The sequence below is a fragment of the Amphiura filiformis genome, chromosome 19, assembly GCF_039555335.1.
Source record: "Amphiura filiformis chromosome 19, Afil_fr2py, whole genome shotgun sequence".
Classification (NCBI taxonomy): Eukaryota; Metazoa; Echinodermata; class Ophiuroidea; order Amphilepidida; family Amphiuridae; genus Amphiura; species Amphiura filiformis.
In genome coordinates, this window is record NC_092646.1 from 5,898,216 (window position 1) to 5,915,426 (window position 17,211).

The window sequence follows — 17,211 nt, forward strand, 5'->3', positions numbered from 1 at the left end:
TATACGGTTGTAGTTTCACACCTTAGGTAAAACCAAACCGGTATTGTTCGGCTGAGGATAGTTTTGACGGCATTTTCTGACGAAAAAGTGACAAAAAACGATCCAAAACTTAGCTACATATCGTGCCTCCGTTTGTATACGGGACACACGAGCAATTCAAAATGGCCGCTCGTTGACGCCATGCATTTTGTTTCCCACGTAAACAACCATTGCAGCCTGTAAGTTACAATAGATGTTTGTACATACACATTGTATTTCATGTACGGTAGGTTATTGTTGCTATGTTAGGGTGATTACTCTATCGTTATGTCTTCATTACCGTCCAATAAAGACGAGTTAATCAGATATTCATACGGTGGGGATTGGTAGGGACCCGTCTGACATTTTAGTAATAAAGTTAGCCAGTCCTTACTTTACCACTAACGTTAGCGACCAGCCTCCGTGCTCAGGTTTGCTTACTGGGCTTGAGTCGCGTGTTGGGGGGTAGTGCCCCCCTCCCTTTTCTCCTCGCTTCGCCTCGGCCCTGTCGGGCTTGCCCTTCCCTGGTGACGGAGCGGGACCCACACCCGCTCTGTTTCTCCCACAGGAGTGCTCACGATCTTCTAGATGTCTTTCTTTTGCTTAGGACTCTCCGAGTTCCAGCTTGACGATTTGGATAGGCTCCGTCATCGCCATAAGACGAAGAAGAAATCTACCAAGGGCACTGGTAAGGTCGACACGGTGGATTCTGCTGTGACAGCCCCTATGGGTCATGGCAGGTCTGCTTAAGGGGCTCCGGTCCCCGGACAAGCAGGCGGTTCCTTCGGGACTGCTAAGCGCGTCCAAAGGCTCAGCAGCCAGCGAAAGCACTGACTATACGTCGGAGCAAAGTAGCAGGCAGCAGAGCGGTAACCACCAGCGAAAACCCTAGCGGGTTTTGCAGCAGGAGGATACCAGTCGACACGGTAGATTCTGCTGTGACAGCCCCTATGGGTCATGGCAGGTCTGCTTAAGGGGCTCCGGTCCCCGGACAAGCAGGCGGTTCCTTCGGGACTGCTAAGCGCGCCCAAAGGCTCAGCAGCCAGCGAAAGCACTGACTATACGTCGGAGCAAAGTAGCAGGCAGCAGAGCGGTAACCACCAGCGAAAACCCTAGCGGGTTTGTAGCAGGAGGATACCAGTCCTCTAGCGAAAATCCTCATGGGTTTTTAGCAGGAGGACACCCGTCTGTTGCAGGCATATCTACAGGCTCAAACAGCCACAGTAGTAGCCAGCGACGGGCAGCATGCAAGGGTACCCGGGCTTGCCTGGGTTGAACCCTATAGCATGCATGGGTTCAGCAGAGACGATACGCTGCTAACGCTGTGGGTGTAGTCTTAGCAGAACCAACTGGGGTTTCTCACACGGCAGCGTTCCATGGCGGGACCGCCGAGTGATACCCTGGGCCCTAGAATAGCTGCTGGCTGTCCACAGGGACTGGCTGGCGATTATTCAGGGGTTGGGCTCGCAGTCTCTCACGGGACAGCGACCCAGGTGCATTCGGTGGCAGCTACAAAGGCGAGCTACGGCTTGACTTCAGTGGTAGCCGCTATGCACCCGCCCATAGCTGCCGTGAGTGGTCCGCCACACACAGCGACCTTGGGCGAAGCTCTAGAGGGTACAGTAAGTAGCTTGAACAGCCTAGCTGATCAACAACCCACTTATGTCCTCGAGAGCCAGCGGAGCGTGGGTGATCCATTACCGTCAATGGGTCAATTACCCTCTCTTGATCGATCACTGTCAAATCAACAGGGCATAGCTCCATTGATTGACGCTGCCTATTCAGGTGGCGAGGTGATTGATCGGGGTATGCTGCGCTCAGCTACCCGTGGTACTAGGCAAGCTCCCTCTAGCCAAGGGACAGCCGGTATAGCGGGGTACCCATACACACGGCTTGATCCTTGCGGGGAACGCAGTGAGGCATGGGTACAGTGGTACACAGCCGGGAGCCCTCACGGGCACCTACGCTAGTACCAGCGCCGGTACCACGCCAGCACACAGCTTGATCCCCAAACAGGGAACGCAGTGTGGCGAGGGTACAGCGGTCCACAGTTGGGAACCCTCACGGTACCCACGCTGATACCGCACGGTACCGCAGCACCTCGCTTTAGTCGCCACAGTCTCTGTGGCAACAAGGGGAGGCGGTGCTGGTACTGCAGTACCATGGGGTTACCCTGGTGGCGGATCCTTTCAGGGTCAGCTGCCGGCTGGGTATGCCCCGTGGTACCCGCCGCAGGGTGTTTCTTCCACGGCCTAGCACCGTGGCAAGTGTCGCCTAGCGATGGCCACGCAGTACCAACATCAGCTGTTGACCAGGCCAGCCGGCATGGAGCTAACCCAGATCTTGATCAGGGTAGGCCCGTGCTGCTAGCGCTAGGACGACGGCTGCGAGAGCATGCGGACCCAGTGGTGCCATGGCGGATACCTCAGGGTCTTGCGGGAGTACTCCCTCTTCTGCTGGCAGGTAGTCGGCGAGCCACACAGTGGTTATGCCTTCTTACCCGCTTTCAGATGCCCGTCCTCGGTTACCGTCATCATCGGAGCATGATCACGGATACTGTGGGCGAGGGAAAGGAGTCGGAAGCTGAGTCCGGTAGTGACATCCCTACAGTCTCCTTCCCCGCTGCCCCGCGAGGGGAGCAACAGCACTGATCTTCCTCCGGACACCCCCTAAGGGGAGTCCATGGAGGAGGACCAGGGATCCTTTCAGTAGGATGCTCAGCTGCTGCTTCCTCACTGGGGACGCCTGCACTCTCATTCCCGGCAAACCTCACGGGTAGATATCGTAGGGCTGTCGAGCTCAGTAGAGCTATGGCCGCGTGCTTTGCACGCTTCCTCTGCGTGTAACGCGGGAGGACCACGGGACCTACCTGAGGGGATCCGAGAGGGACCCAGATGTCGCGTCAAGCGTATCACGCCAGACAACATCTGAGCTCTTCCATGAGGTGAGCCTATTAGCGGTGCTAACAGCTAGCCTCAACGAGAGCTCCATGGGCCTAGCCCATAGGGTGTCCACTCAGCTCCGGGGGGAGGGGCCTGCCACTCCAATCGCTCAACGCGATGGAAAGGCAGGGTCCTTTTTCTCTTTGGATGCTTCTGCGCCACGGTGGAGGACCGTGCAAATAAGCTACCAACGGGAGCACTCTGAAGAGGTCGGAAACTGCCCTTACCATGGGTAGGAGCTCCGACTTCAGCAGGCCGTGCACCACCAACAGTACCCGAGCCCACTACCTCTGCAGCACCCATTTCTGGGAGGCGCAAGGGTAGCACAGGATCAGCTGGCAAGCCCGAAGAAGAGCAAGCGCTCTTCCAAGGGAAGCTAGGCAGAGCATTCCTGGGGGCTCAGCGGTTTTCCACAGGGGATCTCCCAGTGGACGACCGCTTATGGCTTTCACCCAGAGGTGGGAAACCATCTCTCTGAGCGCCTGGGTATGGTCAGTGGTGAGTGGGGGTTACAGACTGGCAACCCAGTCTCCCCACATTCGTCTGCACATTTCAGAGGTCCACAGTAGTACCGTCAGACGGCCCCCAGCGTCGGGCACTACTGACAGGGATCACACAGCTTCTCACGAAGCGGGCGATTGTCCCGGTCTACCCCCCGTTCTACGGGTGATCTTGGAGCCATTGGCTCCAAGGAAGACGGCGACGGAGCCCCATCCGGAACCGCAGGCTGTTGAACACGTTCTTCAGGCCCAAAAGGTTCAGAATGGGGACTCTCGCCTCGGTGCTAGCCTGCCCCATCAGGGGCATGGCAACAGCATCGCTAGATCTCTCGGACACCTATCTGCATATGCCAATCGCCTCTCAAGATCGGAGGCATCTGCGCTTCTAGGTACAGGATCAAAATTACCAGTTTTGATACCGGCCATCCGGCCTGTCCATCTCTCCCAGGGTGTTTAACACTCTTGGTCAGAGCGGTGGCAGCGTACCTGAAGCACAGGGGTGTCAACATCAGTTGCTACCTGGACGTTTGGCTCATATACGGACGCACTCCACTGAAGACTACGGGTCTCATGGGGTTGATAGTCCGTAGGGTGCGGGACCCTGGATTTTTTTGATCAGCTCAAAAAGTCCAGCGTGGTCCCGACGCAGTCACCACCATTTGTAGGGGCCCGGATCACCCTCACGGAGGGGTTCGCGGTGCTCTCACCCAGCGGGTGGCGAACATGGTGCGGTGTGCCTGACTCTTGGCCGAGTCTCGGGCAAAACCCGCTGTGGCATGGATGAAGGTGGTAGGCCTAATGGCCAGTATGGTAGACCTCGTACTGTACTGCCGTTTCTACGTTAGGCTTACCCAACTACACCTTCTAGCCTGCTTGCAGGCCCAGTCGTCACCAATATCCCTCGCGGTTCCGTTGTCGGAGATCGCGCGAGAGAACTCTGGTGGTGGACCCATCAGCCCAATTTGACCCAGGGTGTCAGGTTTCCTGCACCCCGGTATGTCGCGTAGTGACAACCGTAGCGTCAAAACGGGACTGGGGGGGTCCACATCCACGGGGGGTCCACCTCCACGGAGACTCCGTCTCGGGCCTATGGGGGCCATAGAGACAGAGTTTCACATCAACCTCCCTCGCTTACGAGGAGGTGATCGTGGAATCACATACCGTTGTCCTGACGGATAGCACAACCGTGGTAGCCTACCCCAACAGACAAGGGGACTCCGGGCCACCACGATTGAGCCTGCATGCACGACACCTGATAGGGTGGTGCAAGTTCAGGCAGATTACGATGAGAGCGATACACATCGCGGGCGTCACCAGCATCCTCGCGCACAATCTGTCACGAGGAAGGGTGTCGGGACCAGCAGAATGGTCCCTTGCTCCGCAGGCCGCTCAGACGATCTTCAAGGGATGTACCACCCCTCGAAAGATCTGTTCGCATCTCATCGCAATCATCCACTGCCGGTGTACTGCTCAAGGGTCGCGGACCCCCAAGCATTCACCGTGGACGCTCTGTCCATAGACTGGGGAGGGATGACAGCTTATGCAGTCCCTCCGATCTCACTACTCATGAGGGTGGTGGCCAAGATCGGGTGGGAAGACTGCATTGTCATTCTGCTAGCGGCAAGGCCGCTGGCACTCCCCGAGATACCAGATCTACTCCGGATGCCCGGAGCGGAGGTACCCAGTCTATCACTAGAGCACCTGCAGTTAGCTGCATGGCCCTTACCAGGGAACACGCAGCGGAGGGATACTTTTCATCAGAAGCTGTTTTTCTCATCGCCGGGCTAGACGGAAGTCTACCCTCCGTGCACGTATAGCCAGAGTCTGGCTCCATACTACGCTTGGTGCAATGAGACAAATAGCTCTCCGCTAGAGCCTCTGTGCTGCTAGTTCCGGAGTTTCTGACAGAAAAGTTCCAAGCAAGACTTCAGCGGGCCACTGGGGCCAGCTATAAGTCAGCTGTCCTCTCCATTCACCGAGGTTTCGAGACGGGTCGACTATCATAGCCGATGGTTACCTTATTAGTCTACGCCTCGACGGTATGTTCAACGCAGTGTCTACCAAAAGGAAAGTGATCCTCCTAAGGGATCCCAACACAGTCTTAGATTACCTTAAGGGTCACCCTTTTGACCTTCCGTCAAAAGCGGCGCTTAAATACGTAACTCTCAAGATGGCTTTCCGTTTGGCGTTGGCTTCGGGACGGCGGTGCTGAGTTGCACACGGTCTCGAGGTTAGCTTCCGTGTTCACAAACACTGGAGCGACACTGTTTCGGGCGCTCTGTTCTCGCGTGACTACTGAACGGGCGCGGTGCATACCGACATTCGTCCCTCTCCAATCCCCAGGGTTGGGCAAGGTTCGGCTGAAGCCAAAGATAGGCTGGGGTGTCCGATAAGGCGCTGCAGCACTATTTCTTCCGAACACAAGCCTTGCGAGGGACTCACGACCGCATTCATCACCCTTACAGAGCCTTTCGGTCCAGCCGCTGGCGCAATGGCTGGTCCAGGTGTTGGTGGGGTCCGGGGGAGCGCGAAGGTTGCGCGTCCCACGACCCACTCGACACGAGCTATCTCATCATCTTGGGTATACCGTTCGGTTGTCCCTTGAGGAGATCTAGCAGGCGGTGTCCCGGAAACCACCTTCGCCCTTCTCTACGATACTTCCGTTTACGTTAGTAATCAGAGACGGGCGGAGGTTTACCGGGACATTGTTCGGCGATCATAATACGGTGGTGTACGGGTACCAGGTTTTCAGACTATACAGAATACTCAGCATGGTAAGAACCAGTGTCGCTATTCTTAACCACCAAACTTATTAAGTAAGGAGGTTTATGTCTGTGATCGCGTGGTCTTTTTTGTTTCCCGACCGTTGGGGAAAATATTTTCTGACCTCGCGAAAACCATCGTTACCGCCCCGATCCCTGATCAGATGCTGACCAATCTTGTACCTCCATCCGTCGGTTACTTGCTAGATCGATCTTTCAGATGTTGATGCAAGAAGTATCTTAATCAACATCGGAAGCGGTAAGATCGACCGGTGTACTGAGTCTAGTCCCAAACAAAAATGTTTGGTAGACTCATAACCGGTGCGATCTTACCTTTCCGATGTTGATTATCCCGACCCGACCACCCCCTACAAGTTTGGTCCGAGTAGGGGATCCCAAGTCGAATAAGAGGACGATCATATGGTGTGACGTCACCTTTTGGGTGAGTCCACCGGGGGATCGGGGGGTTTTTGTTATTTATTCATTTATGTGGGACAAAATGACTATTGGTTTTTTCCGCATCTCGGGATCGATGCAAGAAGTATCTTAATCAACATCGGAAAGGTAAGATCGCACCGGTTATGAGTCTACCAAACATTTTTGTTTGGGACTATTTTGAGTTTTCTGCTGCAATTTTGGTTATACACTATGATTGGGCTATTACATTTGAAATTCACACTCCACTGAGCAAGACTTTGGAATTGCAACCACAAACAATTAGGCCAAAAAAATAATTGTTTGTTTGTCCACGTCCGACCTGGTCCCGACCGTGTCCTTTTTTTTTTTTTTTAATTTGCGTTGAATGTGCTAGTAAAACAGTGGTTAGTATAAATTTAAAGAAAGAAAATGTAAATAAAATGAACAGTATAACATGCAGAACCATCTCAAGAGTTAAACCAGTATAGTGCTGTGTGTTTTGACTTATTTACCAGTTTTCAAATTGTCAGTTTCAAGTGCAATATCTGTATCCTCTATGGACAAACAAACTTTTTTGGGGGCCTTAGTTCAGATCAATTTTCATCCCTAAAAAGTGGAATAGATGTGGAAGTTTTTGGAATTGATTAATTTTGGCCAAATTGTGCAAAATTATACTTGTTTTTATAAATTTCAACAAGTTTTAACTGGAATTTCACACAAAAGTAGCAAATTGTTCCGGCTGAAATGGAGATCTTGCACAAAAGGTGTGTGGATTTTAAACGGAATAGTCCCTAGTCAGTTCTCTGGGATTTCTATTCCAATGATCATTAGCTTGCAAGGGTTTTTGTCCTTCTTCAGATGTGTTGTTGCTGTGACCAAGTTTGCTCTGTATTGTCATAACGGTAGAATGTGTACACAACATAGAGCTATATACAACCTGTATCAGAATGATTTGTGTCCATTAGTTTCTAGTGATTTTGAGTACCACATCAAAATGCAACATAAGATCTATGTAATTTGTAGATTATCTAATCTTGTTAGTCATAAACGGTCCTTCATTCTATCTACAGCCCGTACATGAAATGTACTCCTGCCTAACATCACAGGAATTGTGAAAGGGCCAGTTTGAAAAAAGGTGTTAACAACTATGTTAGCTGACAAGTTTGCACCTATAGGCAAAATATCTAATGCTCGATCATGAGAGCCTACTTGGTACAAACAGGTATTTGCGTCGAGCGTACTCGCAAAGACCGGTGCTTATGGTGCAAAGACAGCTTTTGAGAATTGACCAATCACAAGGTCGTTGCTAGGCAAGGTCAATGTTTGGTCATGTAGGTCGCGTGATCTTGTTATTGTTTGAAAAGTATGCTGACGCAGAAGGTACATCCTCTCATGATCCAGAATTAGTTATTTTGCCTATAGATAGTACCAAGGTGCAAATTTGTCAGCTTTACCATTATGATGAAGCTGTTAATGCCTTGGTATGTCTTGACATAAAAAGAGTCTCAAAAGGTCTTGGATTTTAATTCTAATTGAGGTTCTTGGCCAATCTCATGGGAGAATAATAATTAGTGATCATAACATGTAGCCACAAGTACTAAGTATTCCATTATCAATTACGATTTCATTAAAGATTTGATTGATTTTCAACCATGCAACATTTCTTTGTCTCTACAGTTCACAAGGTTCCTGGTTGATTCCCCTCTCCAACCAGATGATACAGAAGATGCTCCCGAGTGTGGTTATGGCTCCTTTCATCAGCAATACTGGTTAGATGGTAAACTCATTGCCGTCGGTGTGATTGACCTTCTGCCCCATTGTGTGTCATCGGTTTATTTATTTTACTGATCCAGACTATCAATTTCTAAACCTTGGCACATATTCTGCTCTCAGGTAAGTTTTATAGTTGTTTGTTTGCTTACTTTCTTACATAATTGGGGTCAGGTGTGATATCGCCATTTTTACTTCAACATTGGATTAACATGAAAGCTTCACAAATAATTCTTAATATGTAATTCTAAAACCCTTGGGGCATGACAAAGGCCCAAATTTAAATATGTTGTTTTTCAATTTGTAACTGCTAACCATTAATTTTGAATGGGCTGTCAGTCTTGTAGTTTTATCAGCCTTGTACATCACATGTCCTATACCGCCTGTCTAGCATTGTTTGCGGATTGAAATGACAACCATTAAAAAATGATTCCCCTCTCCAACCAGATGATACAGAAAATCATTATTTTGGGTGATTTTAATGAATTTGATACATCTCTTGTGGAATGTCATGCCAACATGAGCCAGCTTGTTACCTTCCCAACAAGGAAAGATGCCACCCTTGATAAAATTGTCACTGATATCCATTCGTTTTATCAAGACCCAGTTAAACTTCCTGCCATTGGTAAGAGCGATTATTGTTGTATTGCTTTACACCCAAACAAACAAGTTCGCAAACCTAAAGCTGATCGTTCAGTAAAGGCCCTTTAACTGACTCTTCAATTCGCAGCTTTGGGCAGTGGATAACTCTTGAAAAATGGGAAGCGATTTACGCTGTTGAAAGCGCTGATGAGAAAGCATCTGTTTTGGAAGAACTCTTGTTGGAAAAATTCCATACTCATTTTCCTGAGAAATGTGTCAAACACAGGGAGGATGACAAACCCTGGCTGACTGAATCCATAAAGCGGTTAATAAACCAGCGTCAGAAAGCCTATATGTGTGGGAATATGGACACCTATAAACAGTTACGTAATAAAGTGCAACGCGAGATAGTCAACGCAAAAACCAACTTTTACAATAAGAACATCGATGGGTTACGTTGTAACCAACCAGGTAAATGGCACAAATATGTTAAAAACATAGCTGGAGGAAAATCCACTGCAAAGACCATAGAGATCGATGGAATCTCAAAGGATCCTCCTATTATCGCTGAAGCAATCAACAGGCATTTTGCTGATATTTGTAACCAGTTACCCCCGCTTGATCTTAGGAACCTGTCCGCTTATTGCCCTACTCTACCTCCGCCGCAAGCATATCACATGGTGAAGTTAACAAAAATTACGTAACATTAAGTCTAACAAGTCCACGCATCCGCTGACATTCCACCATGAGTCACAAAGGAGTTTGCCTTTGAACTAACTGAGCCATTAACTCACATATTTAAGGCCAAAAAAAAAAAATATTGTTGTGTTGCCCTCAAGTGGAAAAATGGGAAAGTTGGGTCGGGCGGTCGGATTTCTTTTTTTTTTTTTTCTTTTTTTTTTTTTTTAACCTTCAGATTTTAAAAATCCTCAAATATTAAATAATGCTTCTTCAATTAGGGACATTTGTCAATTTTGACTTCTGGATACCTGTTAGACATCAATTAAAGACTAGTCTTTCAATATAATATTAATTTTAAGTGAAAAACATTGATTTTTTGAACAAATCTGTAAAAATCATCATTCCAAAAAAAAAAAAAAAAAAAAAATTGCGACCCTGATTTTTCAGGATTTAGGACCGGACGGTTGAGGGCAACACAACAATTTTTTTTTTTGGCCTAATTGTTGTTTAAACCAAGGGGTGTTCCCAGCAGTATGGAAAACCTCGTCAATAACTCCGATACCTAAAACACCTAATGCAAAAAGCCTTGATCAACTAAGGCCTATCAGCCTTACCCGCCTCAACGGTAAGATCTTTGAGAGCTTTCTGGCTGAGTGGACTATGGTCGACTTTTACCCTCACATTGATAAACAGCAGTACGGTAATGTGAAGGACAGCTCAACTACTCACTATCTAGTGGATGTTGTAGACACTGTCCTTAAAGGTATTGATGAGGCTGGCCATTATGCAACCTTATGTGCTGTTGACTTTACTAAAGCCTTTGACAGGATTAATCACAATATTGCTGTTCAGAAGTTAATTGATATAGGTATTCGCCCAAGTATTATTCCTGTCATTAGTAGCTTTTTGTGTAATCGCACCCAATCTGTTAGAATCAAAGGCAGGTCATCAGCATGTCAATTGTCAATCTATTTCGGGGGGAGTGCCCCAGGGCACTAAATTTGGTCCGATTATTTTTTCCGCCATGGTCAATGATGCTGCTTCTGAAGCCCCCCTGAAATGGAAATATGTTGATGACCTGACGTTTGGTGAAGTTGTAAATGTTAAGACAGCTGGTTGTTCACAACTGCAAAAAGATCTTGATGGTTTAGGTGAGTGGCGCAACAAAAATGACATGCTACCAAAACCTTCCAAATGTCATATTATGCACATCAGTTTTTTGAAAAGGGAGCATTCCTTCAATCCTTTGACTCTCAATGGATCTGTTTTAGATGTCAATCAGAATATGAAACTTCTTGGTATCACCTTAGAAAGTGATCTTAGTTGGACTACTCAAGTCAATTCAATGATATCTCGCGCCTCAAGACGAATGTATATGCTTTATGTTTTGAGACGCTTCAATGCTTCGTGGGGTGATTTATCTTCTGTTTATCAAATGTACATTCGGCCTATCATGGAATATGCCAGCCCTTTATGGCATACTAGTATCTCCAGGGCACAGTCTGAGCAGATGGAGCTCATCCAGAAGCGGGCGTGTCGTATCATCCTCCTGGGGCAGAGCTACACATCTTATCGGGCTGCTTTGGAGAAACTAGGTTTGGTTTCCTTATGTGAGAGGAGAGATCAGCTGTTGGTGCGATTTGGCCAAGGTTTGCAAGCGTCTGCTAAACATTCTCAAATGCTGCCTAAATCCAAAGGTGATTGGCACGGTAGGAATCTTAGGTATGCCCTGCAGATTGATCCTCCTCGCTGTAAGCGAACCAGGTACATGCAATCTACCATTCCTCAAGTTGTTCAGCGTCTTAATAATCTGTGATTTTTGCCTTTGAATGTTATGCTATTGTATGCACTTTGTTGTTGCTTTGTATGTTGTTTTTATACATGGTTTTAATTGTTACCCAGGCGTATCAGGTCTGTGACCTGCTTTCTGGATTGTTTTATACCTTAATAAATAAATAAATAAATAAATAAATAAAAACCTGAATAACATTTTTAGAAATTAATTTCTTGATACTATTTTCATTGTTCTGCAGGGAAGCAGCCTTCACCAGACTCTTACACAATGTTACCCCATCGATAGAATATTACTACATGGGATATTATATACATTCTTGCCAGAAAATGAAATATAAGGTAAGAGATGCAATAACCCTTTTATGTAGCATCAAACTGATGAATAAATATGAATACCTGAGTGGAAGAAGGGCCCAAATCCATCAAAACTGTTTTTGAGATATTAACAAAAACTTAATATTTGGAAAAGTTTTATAGACAGAATGTTTTTATCTTCAGGGGACCTTTAATACGTGGACATACAGTATTACATACATTCGAAATCATATATGATGTTTCCATGGCAACAGTACAGGTTTTAATATGAGCTGGAGTTGGGCCCTTCTTCCACTAATATACTGCAAGTGCCAGTTCTGTAAGCAGATTTGTTATAAATAGCTATAGAAATTTGACATTTGTCCATTAATTGCACAAGTAGAAGCATGAAAATATGTTAGCAAGAAAGTGTATTGTTGTGAAAAGCAGATTTCATGGATGAACAAAATTCCTCTTTAACCCAATATTTTTGGAAGAAGGGCCCAACTCCATGGAGTTGGGCCTTTTTTCCATGAAAGCCATAAAAGTGTACGTGAAAAACTATTTAGAGAGTGGATTTTGCCTCATCTTTCACACACAAGGAAGAACAGTCTGCTGGCAATAAAATGGTGGGTCTACCTAATTTTTGTAAAAAATTGGAGTTGGGCCCTTCTTTCATTCAGGTATTCATATAGTAAGATACATTTTTACCCCCAAATACCTAAATTTGTATTTGTGTTTTGGGAAAAAAAATCCATATGAAAAGTCAACATTTTCAATTGATCGTCGTCTGTTTATCCCAGCTACATACACTTTAAGTACATATCATTAGATTTGGAAAGTTAACTTCGAGGACTGTTAAATATCAAATATTTTAAAAGTATCAAATTTTAGAATTTGTCATAAAATTTGTATTATATATCGCGAATTTCAAAAAATCAAAATGATTCAGAATGTTATTCAATATGTCTGATGTGCTCTCATGTCCCACAAAAAATACTGCCCAAACGTTCATACCAGAGCCCTTAACCTAAGTATTTGAAGGGCTATCAACATATTGCTGGGAGGGTCAAGCAGACTGTGTGGGAGGAATAGTGATCTCTTTACTATGAACACAAAATAGTAGTGGTGAATGGAAAAGAATTGTGGATAACTCAAAATGATGCAACATTATGTCCTTTCATGGTCTGTCACAGTGGAAAAACACAGAAATATGACATTATATTCTAGTCGTTAATGCTCTGCATGCTGGCCATAGGCTTCAACATAAAATGCCCAAAATATTTTCTCAAAATATCAAGAGCTATTCACTCTGTCGGACATCCGGGAACATTGTCCCCTTTGCACAAGCGCGCGCATAGCAACCAGCTCGAGAAAGGGGAACTGCACATGCGTACACTGGTTTTACAAGGCTATTTCCCCTTTGTGACGTCAGCCCAACCAAGAGAATCTCAAGAACCACTGAACCAATACTAGGCTTGTTTGTACTCATTGTAATACATTTTTCATGCTGATTCCAAATATGCTCATGATAATTTACAATTCTGAATTTTTTAATTTTTTATAAAAAAAATTTAACTGTCGTCAGGGCCGTTCCGACCATTAGGCCAGGTCGCCTAGGGCGGCAAACGCAGAGGGGGCGCAAAAAAGGCGTAAAACGAATGAACGGGATCCGGGAATGGACACAGAAAAGGGGAGAAATAATGAGGGCGGATAAAAAGAAAAAAAATGGGGAGGAAAAATTAAAAAGAGAAACAGAAAACAGGGCGGAAAGGAAAAGGGGGACCAGAGAAAAAGAAAAGAAACGGGGCAGAGAAAAGAAAAGAAGACACAGGGCGGAGAAAAAGAAAGAAGAAACGGGCGAAAAAAAATAGAAGAGAGGAGACAAGTAACAGAAAACACTAAGTGCCGAAGAAGAACAAAAAGTGTGATAAAAAATACAGAAAAGAAGGAAAACCATAGGCGTAGATCCCGGTGGATGGGGAATAAATCCCCAATATTTTGCCCGGGGATGGTCACCCCCCATGTTGACGCCTGTATGTGGGTTTCGTACTAATTAACATCATAATTGGCCATTTTAGTCCTAAAAGTGCAATTTTTTTTGACCAAAAATGAGCATTTTTTACATTTTTTTTCAGAAAAAGATAAAAATCTATATTTGTGAGCCAGGATGTGTGCTTGATTAATTTTACAAGGTGTCAAATATAACAACAACAAAAACTTGCCCATATACAGCGAAGATCAATTTTTCTGGAATGTAATATTCTGACCAAAGTTGCCCCAAAAACTTTGGTCATGCTATTTTTAACCCCTATTAAATTATTTTAAAAAAATTTTCAACTTCAAAGTGTAGTGGGGAACCCTAATGTCATAAAAATAGTTCATTATAAATATAATTGGTTTTGTTTGGAAGCAGTGGTTTAAAAACTCTGAAAAGTGCCCAAAGTTACCCCATTTTACGGTACCATAAACTTATTATGTCGCCAAATGTGCTGAGTTCACTATTTTTCCAACCCCATCCCCATATATCAAAAAGAAATCTACGCTACTGAGGAAAACGGTGGTGGGCAGTATACAAATAGGTCAAAACTGATGAGTTTTCAAGGGGTAACCCCCTTAACGTTTTTTTGGTATACTTTGATGGGGCGGTAGTGAGAGGCTTTGCCTAGGGCGGCAAAATCCCTAGGAACGGCCCTGACTGTCGTCTGCTGTCAACACCCTCGTGGAGAGAGTTAAACATTACAACCTACAACTTGACCTCTGTATCTGCCTTACTTTTAATTAGGGAAATGATTTGGGAAAGTACCTGTATTTCTAATGGTATCGGTGATATTCATGCCTCAACATGTTCAATGGAAACAATGAACTACAAAAGATTGACCTTTATTTACCCGATAGTCTAGCACCAAATATAGGAACAGAAACATGTTACATAAACAAATGTCAACTTTCAACAGACCTGTATTGTCCACTTGTTTTTGTTTTGTTTTGTTTTTCCCCTGAAATATCTTGTTTCTGGTATTATTTCTTGTTCGTTATTACATTTATGTGTAGCATAAAATGAACCATTGTTCTCTGTTAGTCAATACATGTATTTGCAAAGCAAATTGAACCATTCAAATCAGTAGGTGGAAAAACAATTTGAATTCAGATTCAAAACAATTTTTCTGTATAGGGTCACAAAATAATGCCATGGGTAAAAGTGAACCACCTATTTATTATGGAATTTATGAAGTAGGTCACTAGCCTAACTCCCATTATTTATTTATTTTACAAAATATGCAGCATGGATCTATTTGACACCCTTGCATAGATACTCTAGATGGCCTGCACCTTGATACCATGCCAATAATCTTTGTGTAGTGCTTTGAGTTTTGTAACTTTTCCGAGAAATTCAAGAAAGGGAAATCCCCTTAAAAAGGGAATTGCCCCAGCGAGTACCAGGATGTACACATATGTGCTGTCCACCAACGCAGTAAATGAAAATATATTTCACTTCCTGAAAAAATTGGCTATTCTGGTTGAAATTCATACACCCCATATAGAAGACATGACCTTAATCTCCCACACAAAGAGGTAGATTTCAAATGGAGTTGCCCATTTTGGAGCAGACGACACTGAATGGGTGGCCCCATTTGAAATTCACACTCCCTGTGTGAACGATTAAGATTGTGTCTTCCATAGGGGGGTGTATGGATTTCAACTGGAATAGCCCATTTTGGAGCAGACGACACTGAATGGGTGGCCCCATTTGAAATTATTAAGATTACGATTAAGATTGTGTCTTCCATAGGGGGTGTATTGATTTCAACTGGAATAGCCCATTGTTATCATTGTAGTATTTCTTTCATGTTTTGTTTCATTGTTATCGTTTCTTTTTGCTGACATCATATTATTTTTTTGAATGGATTATAAAACTGATAGTGATGCATCATGCTTGAAATACAAGTTGTAATTGCCAATTAAAAGTATTGAAATTGATCCCTTTTTGTTGACAAACTTTGTCAGCATGTCCATAAACGAGACGGTTTCATTCACCAATGATATGGCCATAAACTAACAATTAAAAGTGTTATAATTGATTCTTTTTGTTGACAAACTTTGCCAGCAGTCACCAATGATATGGCCATAAACTAGACAGTTTCAATTAATAATAAACTGCATGCATTTTAATTAGAGAATAAACAATATGATTTTTGTTTTTACTATATTTGACCTGTCTGTAGTCTATCAGATGGTATAGGATAGAAAAACAAAAATTTATATCCTTAATTCTCATTCTTAGTTAAATATTATTTTAATAACTAAACACTTATTTTATTTAGCAAAAACTAAGTTACCGTCTTAAAAATCACCTTTTTCTGAAATGAGAGAAACTTAGTTTATGCGTACTGTGATCTTGTTTGCGTATTACACTCTCGATAAGGGTGTTCCGCAATGACGCAGCTGCTACCGTATGATAGACCTGGGTGATAGACGACATGCAGAAACCAATGAAACTGAGTGTTACAAGCTAAACCATAGCCACTGACTAAGAATTACAAATCCTTTACTCTCTTTGCTATCTGTTTCCAGGGCAACTATTACCCATCATACCTTGTGTGTACGGAAGCATTCTCATGGCAACCTATAGAAAAATGTAGACCCAAGCTGGATGCAAACAAGTACTCTAGACTAGATGAAACCGATGCACGTAAGTGGGTTTTGTTTTTGTTGTTGTTTTTTTGTAAAAATTAAATTGTGAAAAGCAATGGAAATCCTTCCCCCTCGCCAAAAAGCAACTGGGGCGTTAGGGCTAATAACACCTTAATTTTCCTCCTATATGTTTACATTAACCCTCACCGTACCAAACATCAATTCAGAAAGAGTAGGCACAAGCAGGTATCCCATGTGATGCCATTGCATCATCATGCGAACAGTCATATGGCGACGGAAGGCTTATGTATCAAAACTCACCTTCAGCTAAAATAGACTGAAATTTAAACAATTTTTGCACGCTTCGCGTACAGATGTCCTATAGTCTATGTATCTACCTCGAGTCACCGGCACTAGCTTTGAAGTTCAGCGTGTGCTGCATTGGCTTAGCGTTGTTTCTTGCGTGTACATATCCGCCACTTTGATCGCGCGCATAAGGATGTATACGCACCAAGTATGGTAGAACACGCTGAACTTCAAAGCTAGTGCCGGTGATTCAAGGTAGAATAGACTTTTAAAGTAAAATTTATGCTTGCCTAAGCCTAAATTGTAATACTCCCACCACCACTATTGTTCTTTTACCTAAACCAAAACTTGGCCACTTGAGAGCACATGCCTTCCTCACGGTGAGTTTGGCGCCTCCATTTTTTGGCCCGGCCCAGGGGTCCCATAAAGGTAAATCTGTCCCTGACCAGATCAATACACTCAGCAAGTTTTCAGCTACCTCGGATTGAACCAGGGACATTGTGAACCAGG

The 17,211-nt window shown here is 44.7% G+C and overlaps 1 protein-coding gene across 1 annotated transcript in view; it reads left to right on the forward strand.

Annotated features, from left to right (window-relative positions):
• The window catches only part of LOC140140856 (arginyl-tRNA--protein transferase 1-like), a 40,310-nt gene that overhangs the window by 14,475 nt on the left and 8,624 nt on the right, over positions 1 to 17,211 (forward strand). Inside the window, 4 exon segments of the mRNA XM_072162600.1 lie at positions 8,317 to 8,484; positions 8,486 to 8,532; positions 11,706 to 11,805; positions 16,336 to 16,453. Of these exon segments, the coding sequence (XP_072018701.1) occupies positions 8,317 to 8,484; positions 8,486 to 8,532; positions 11,706 to 11,805; positions 16,336 to 16,453 (433 nt within the window).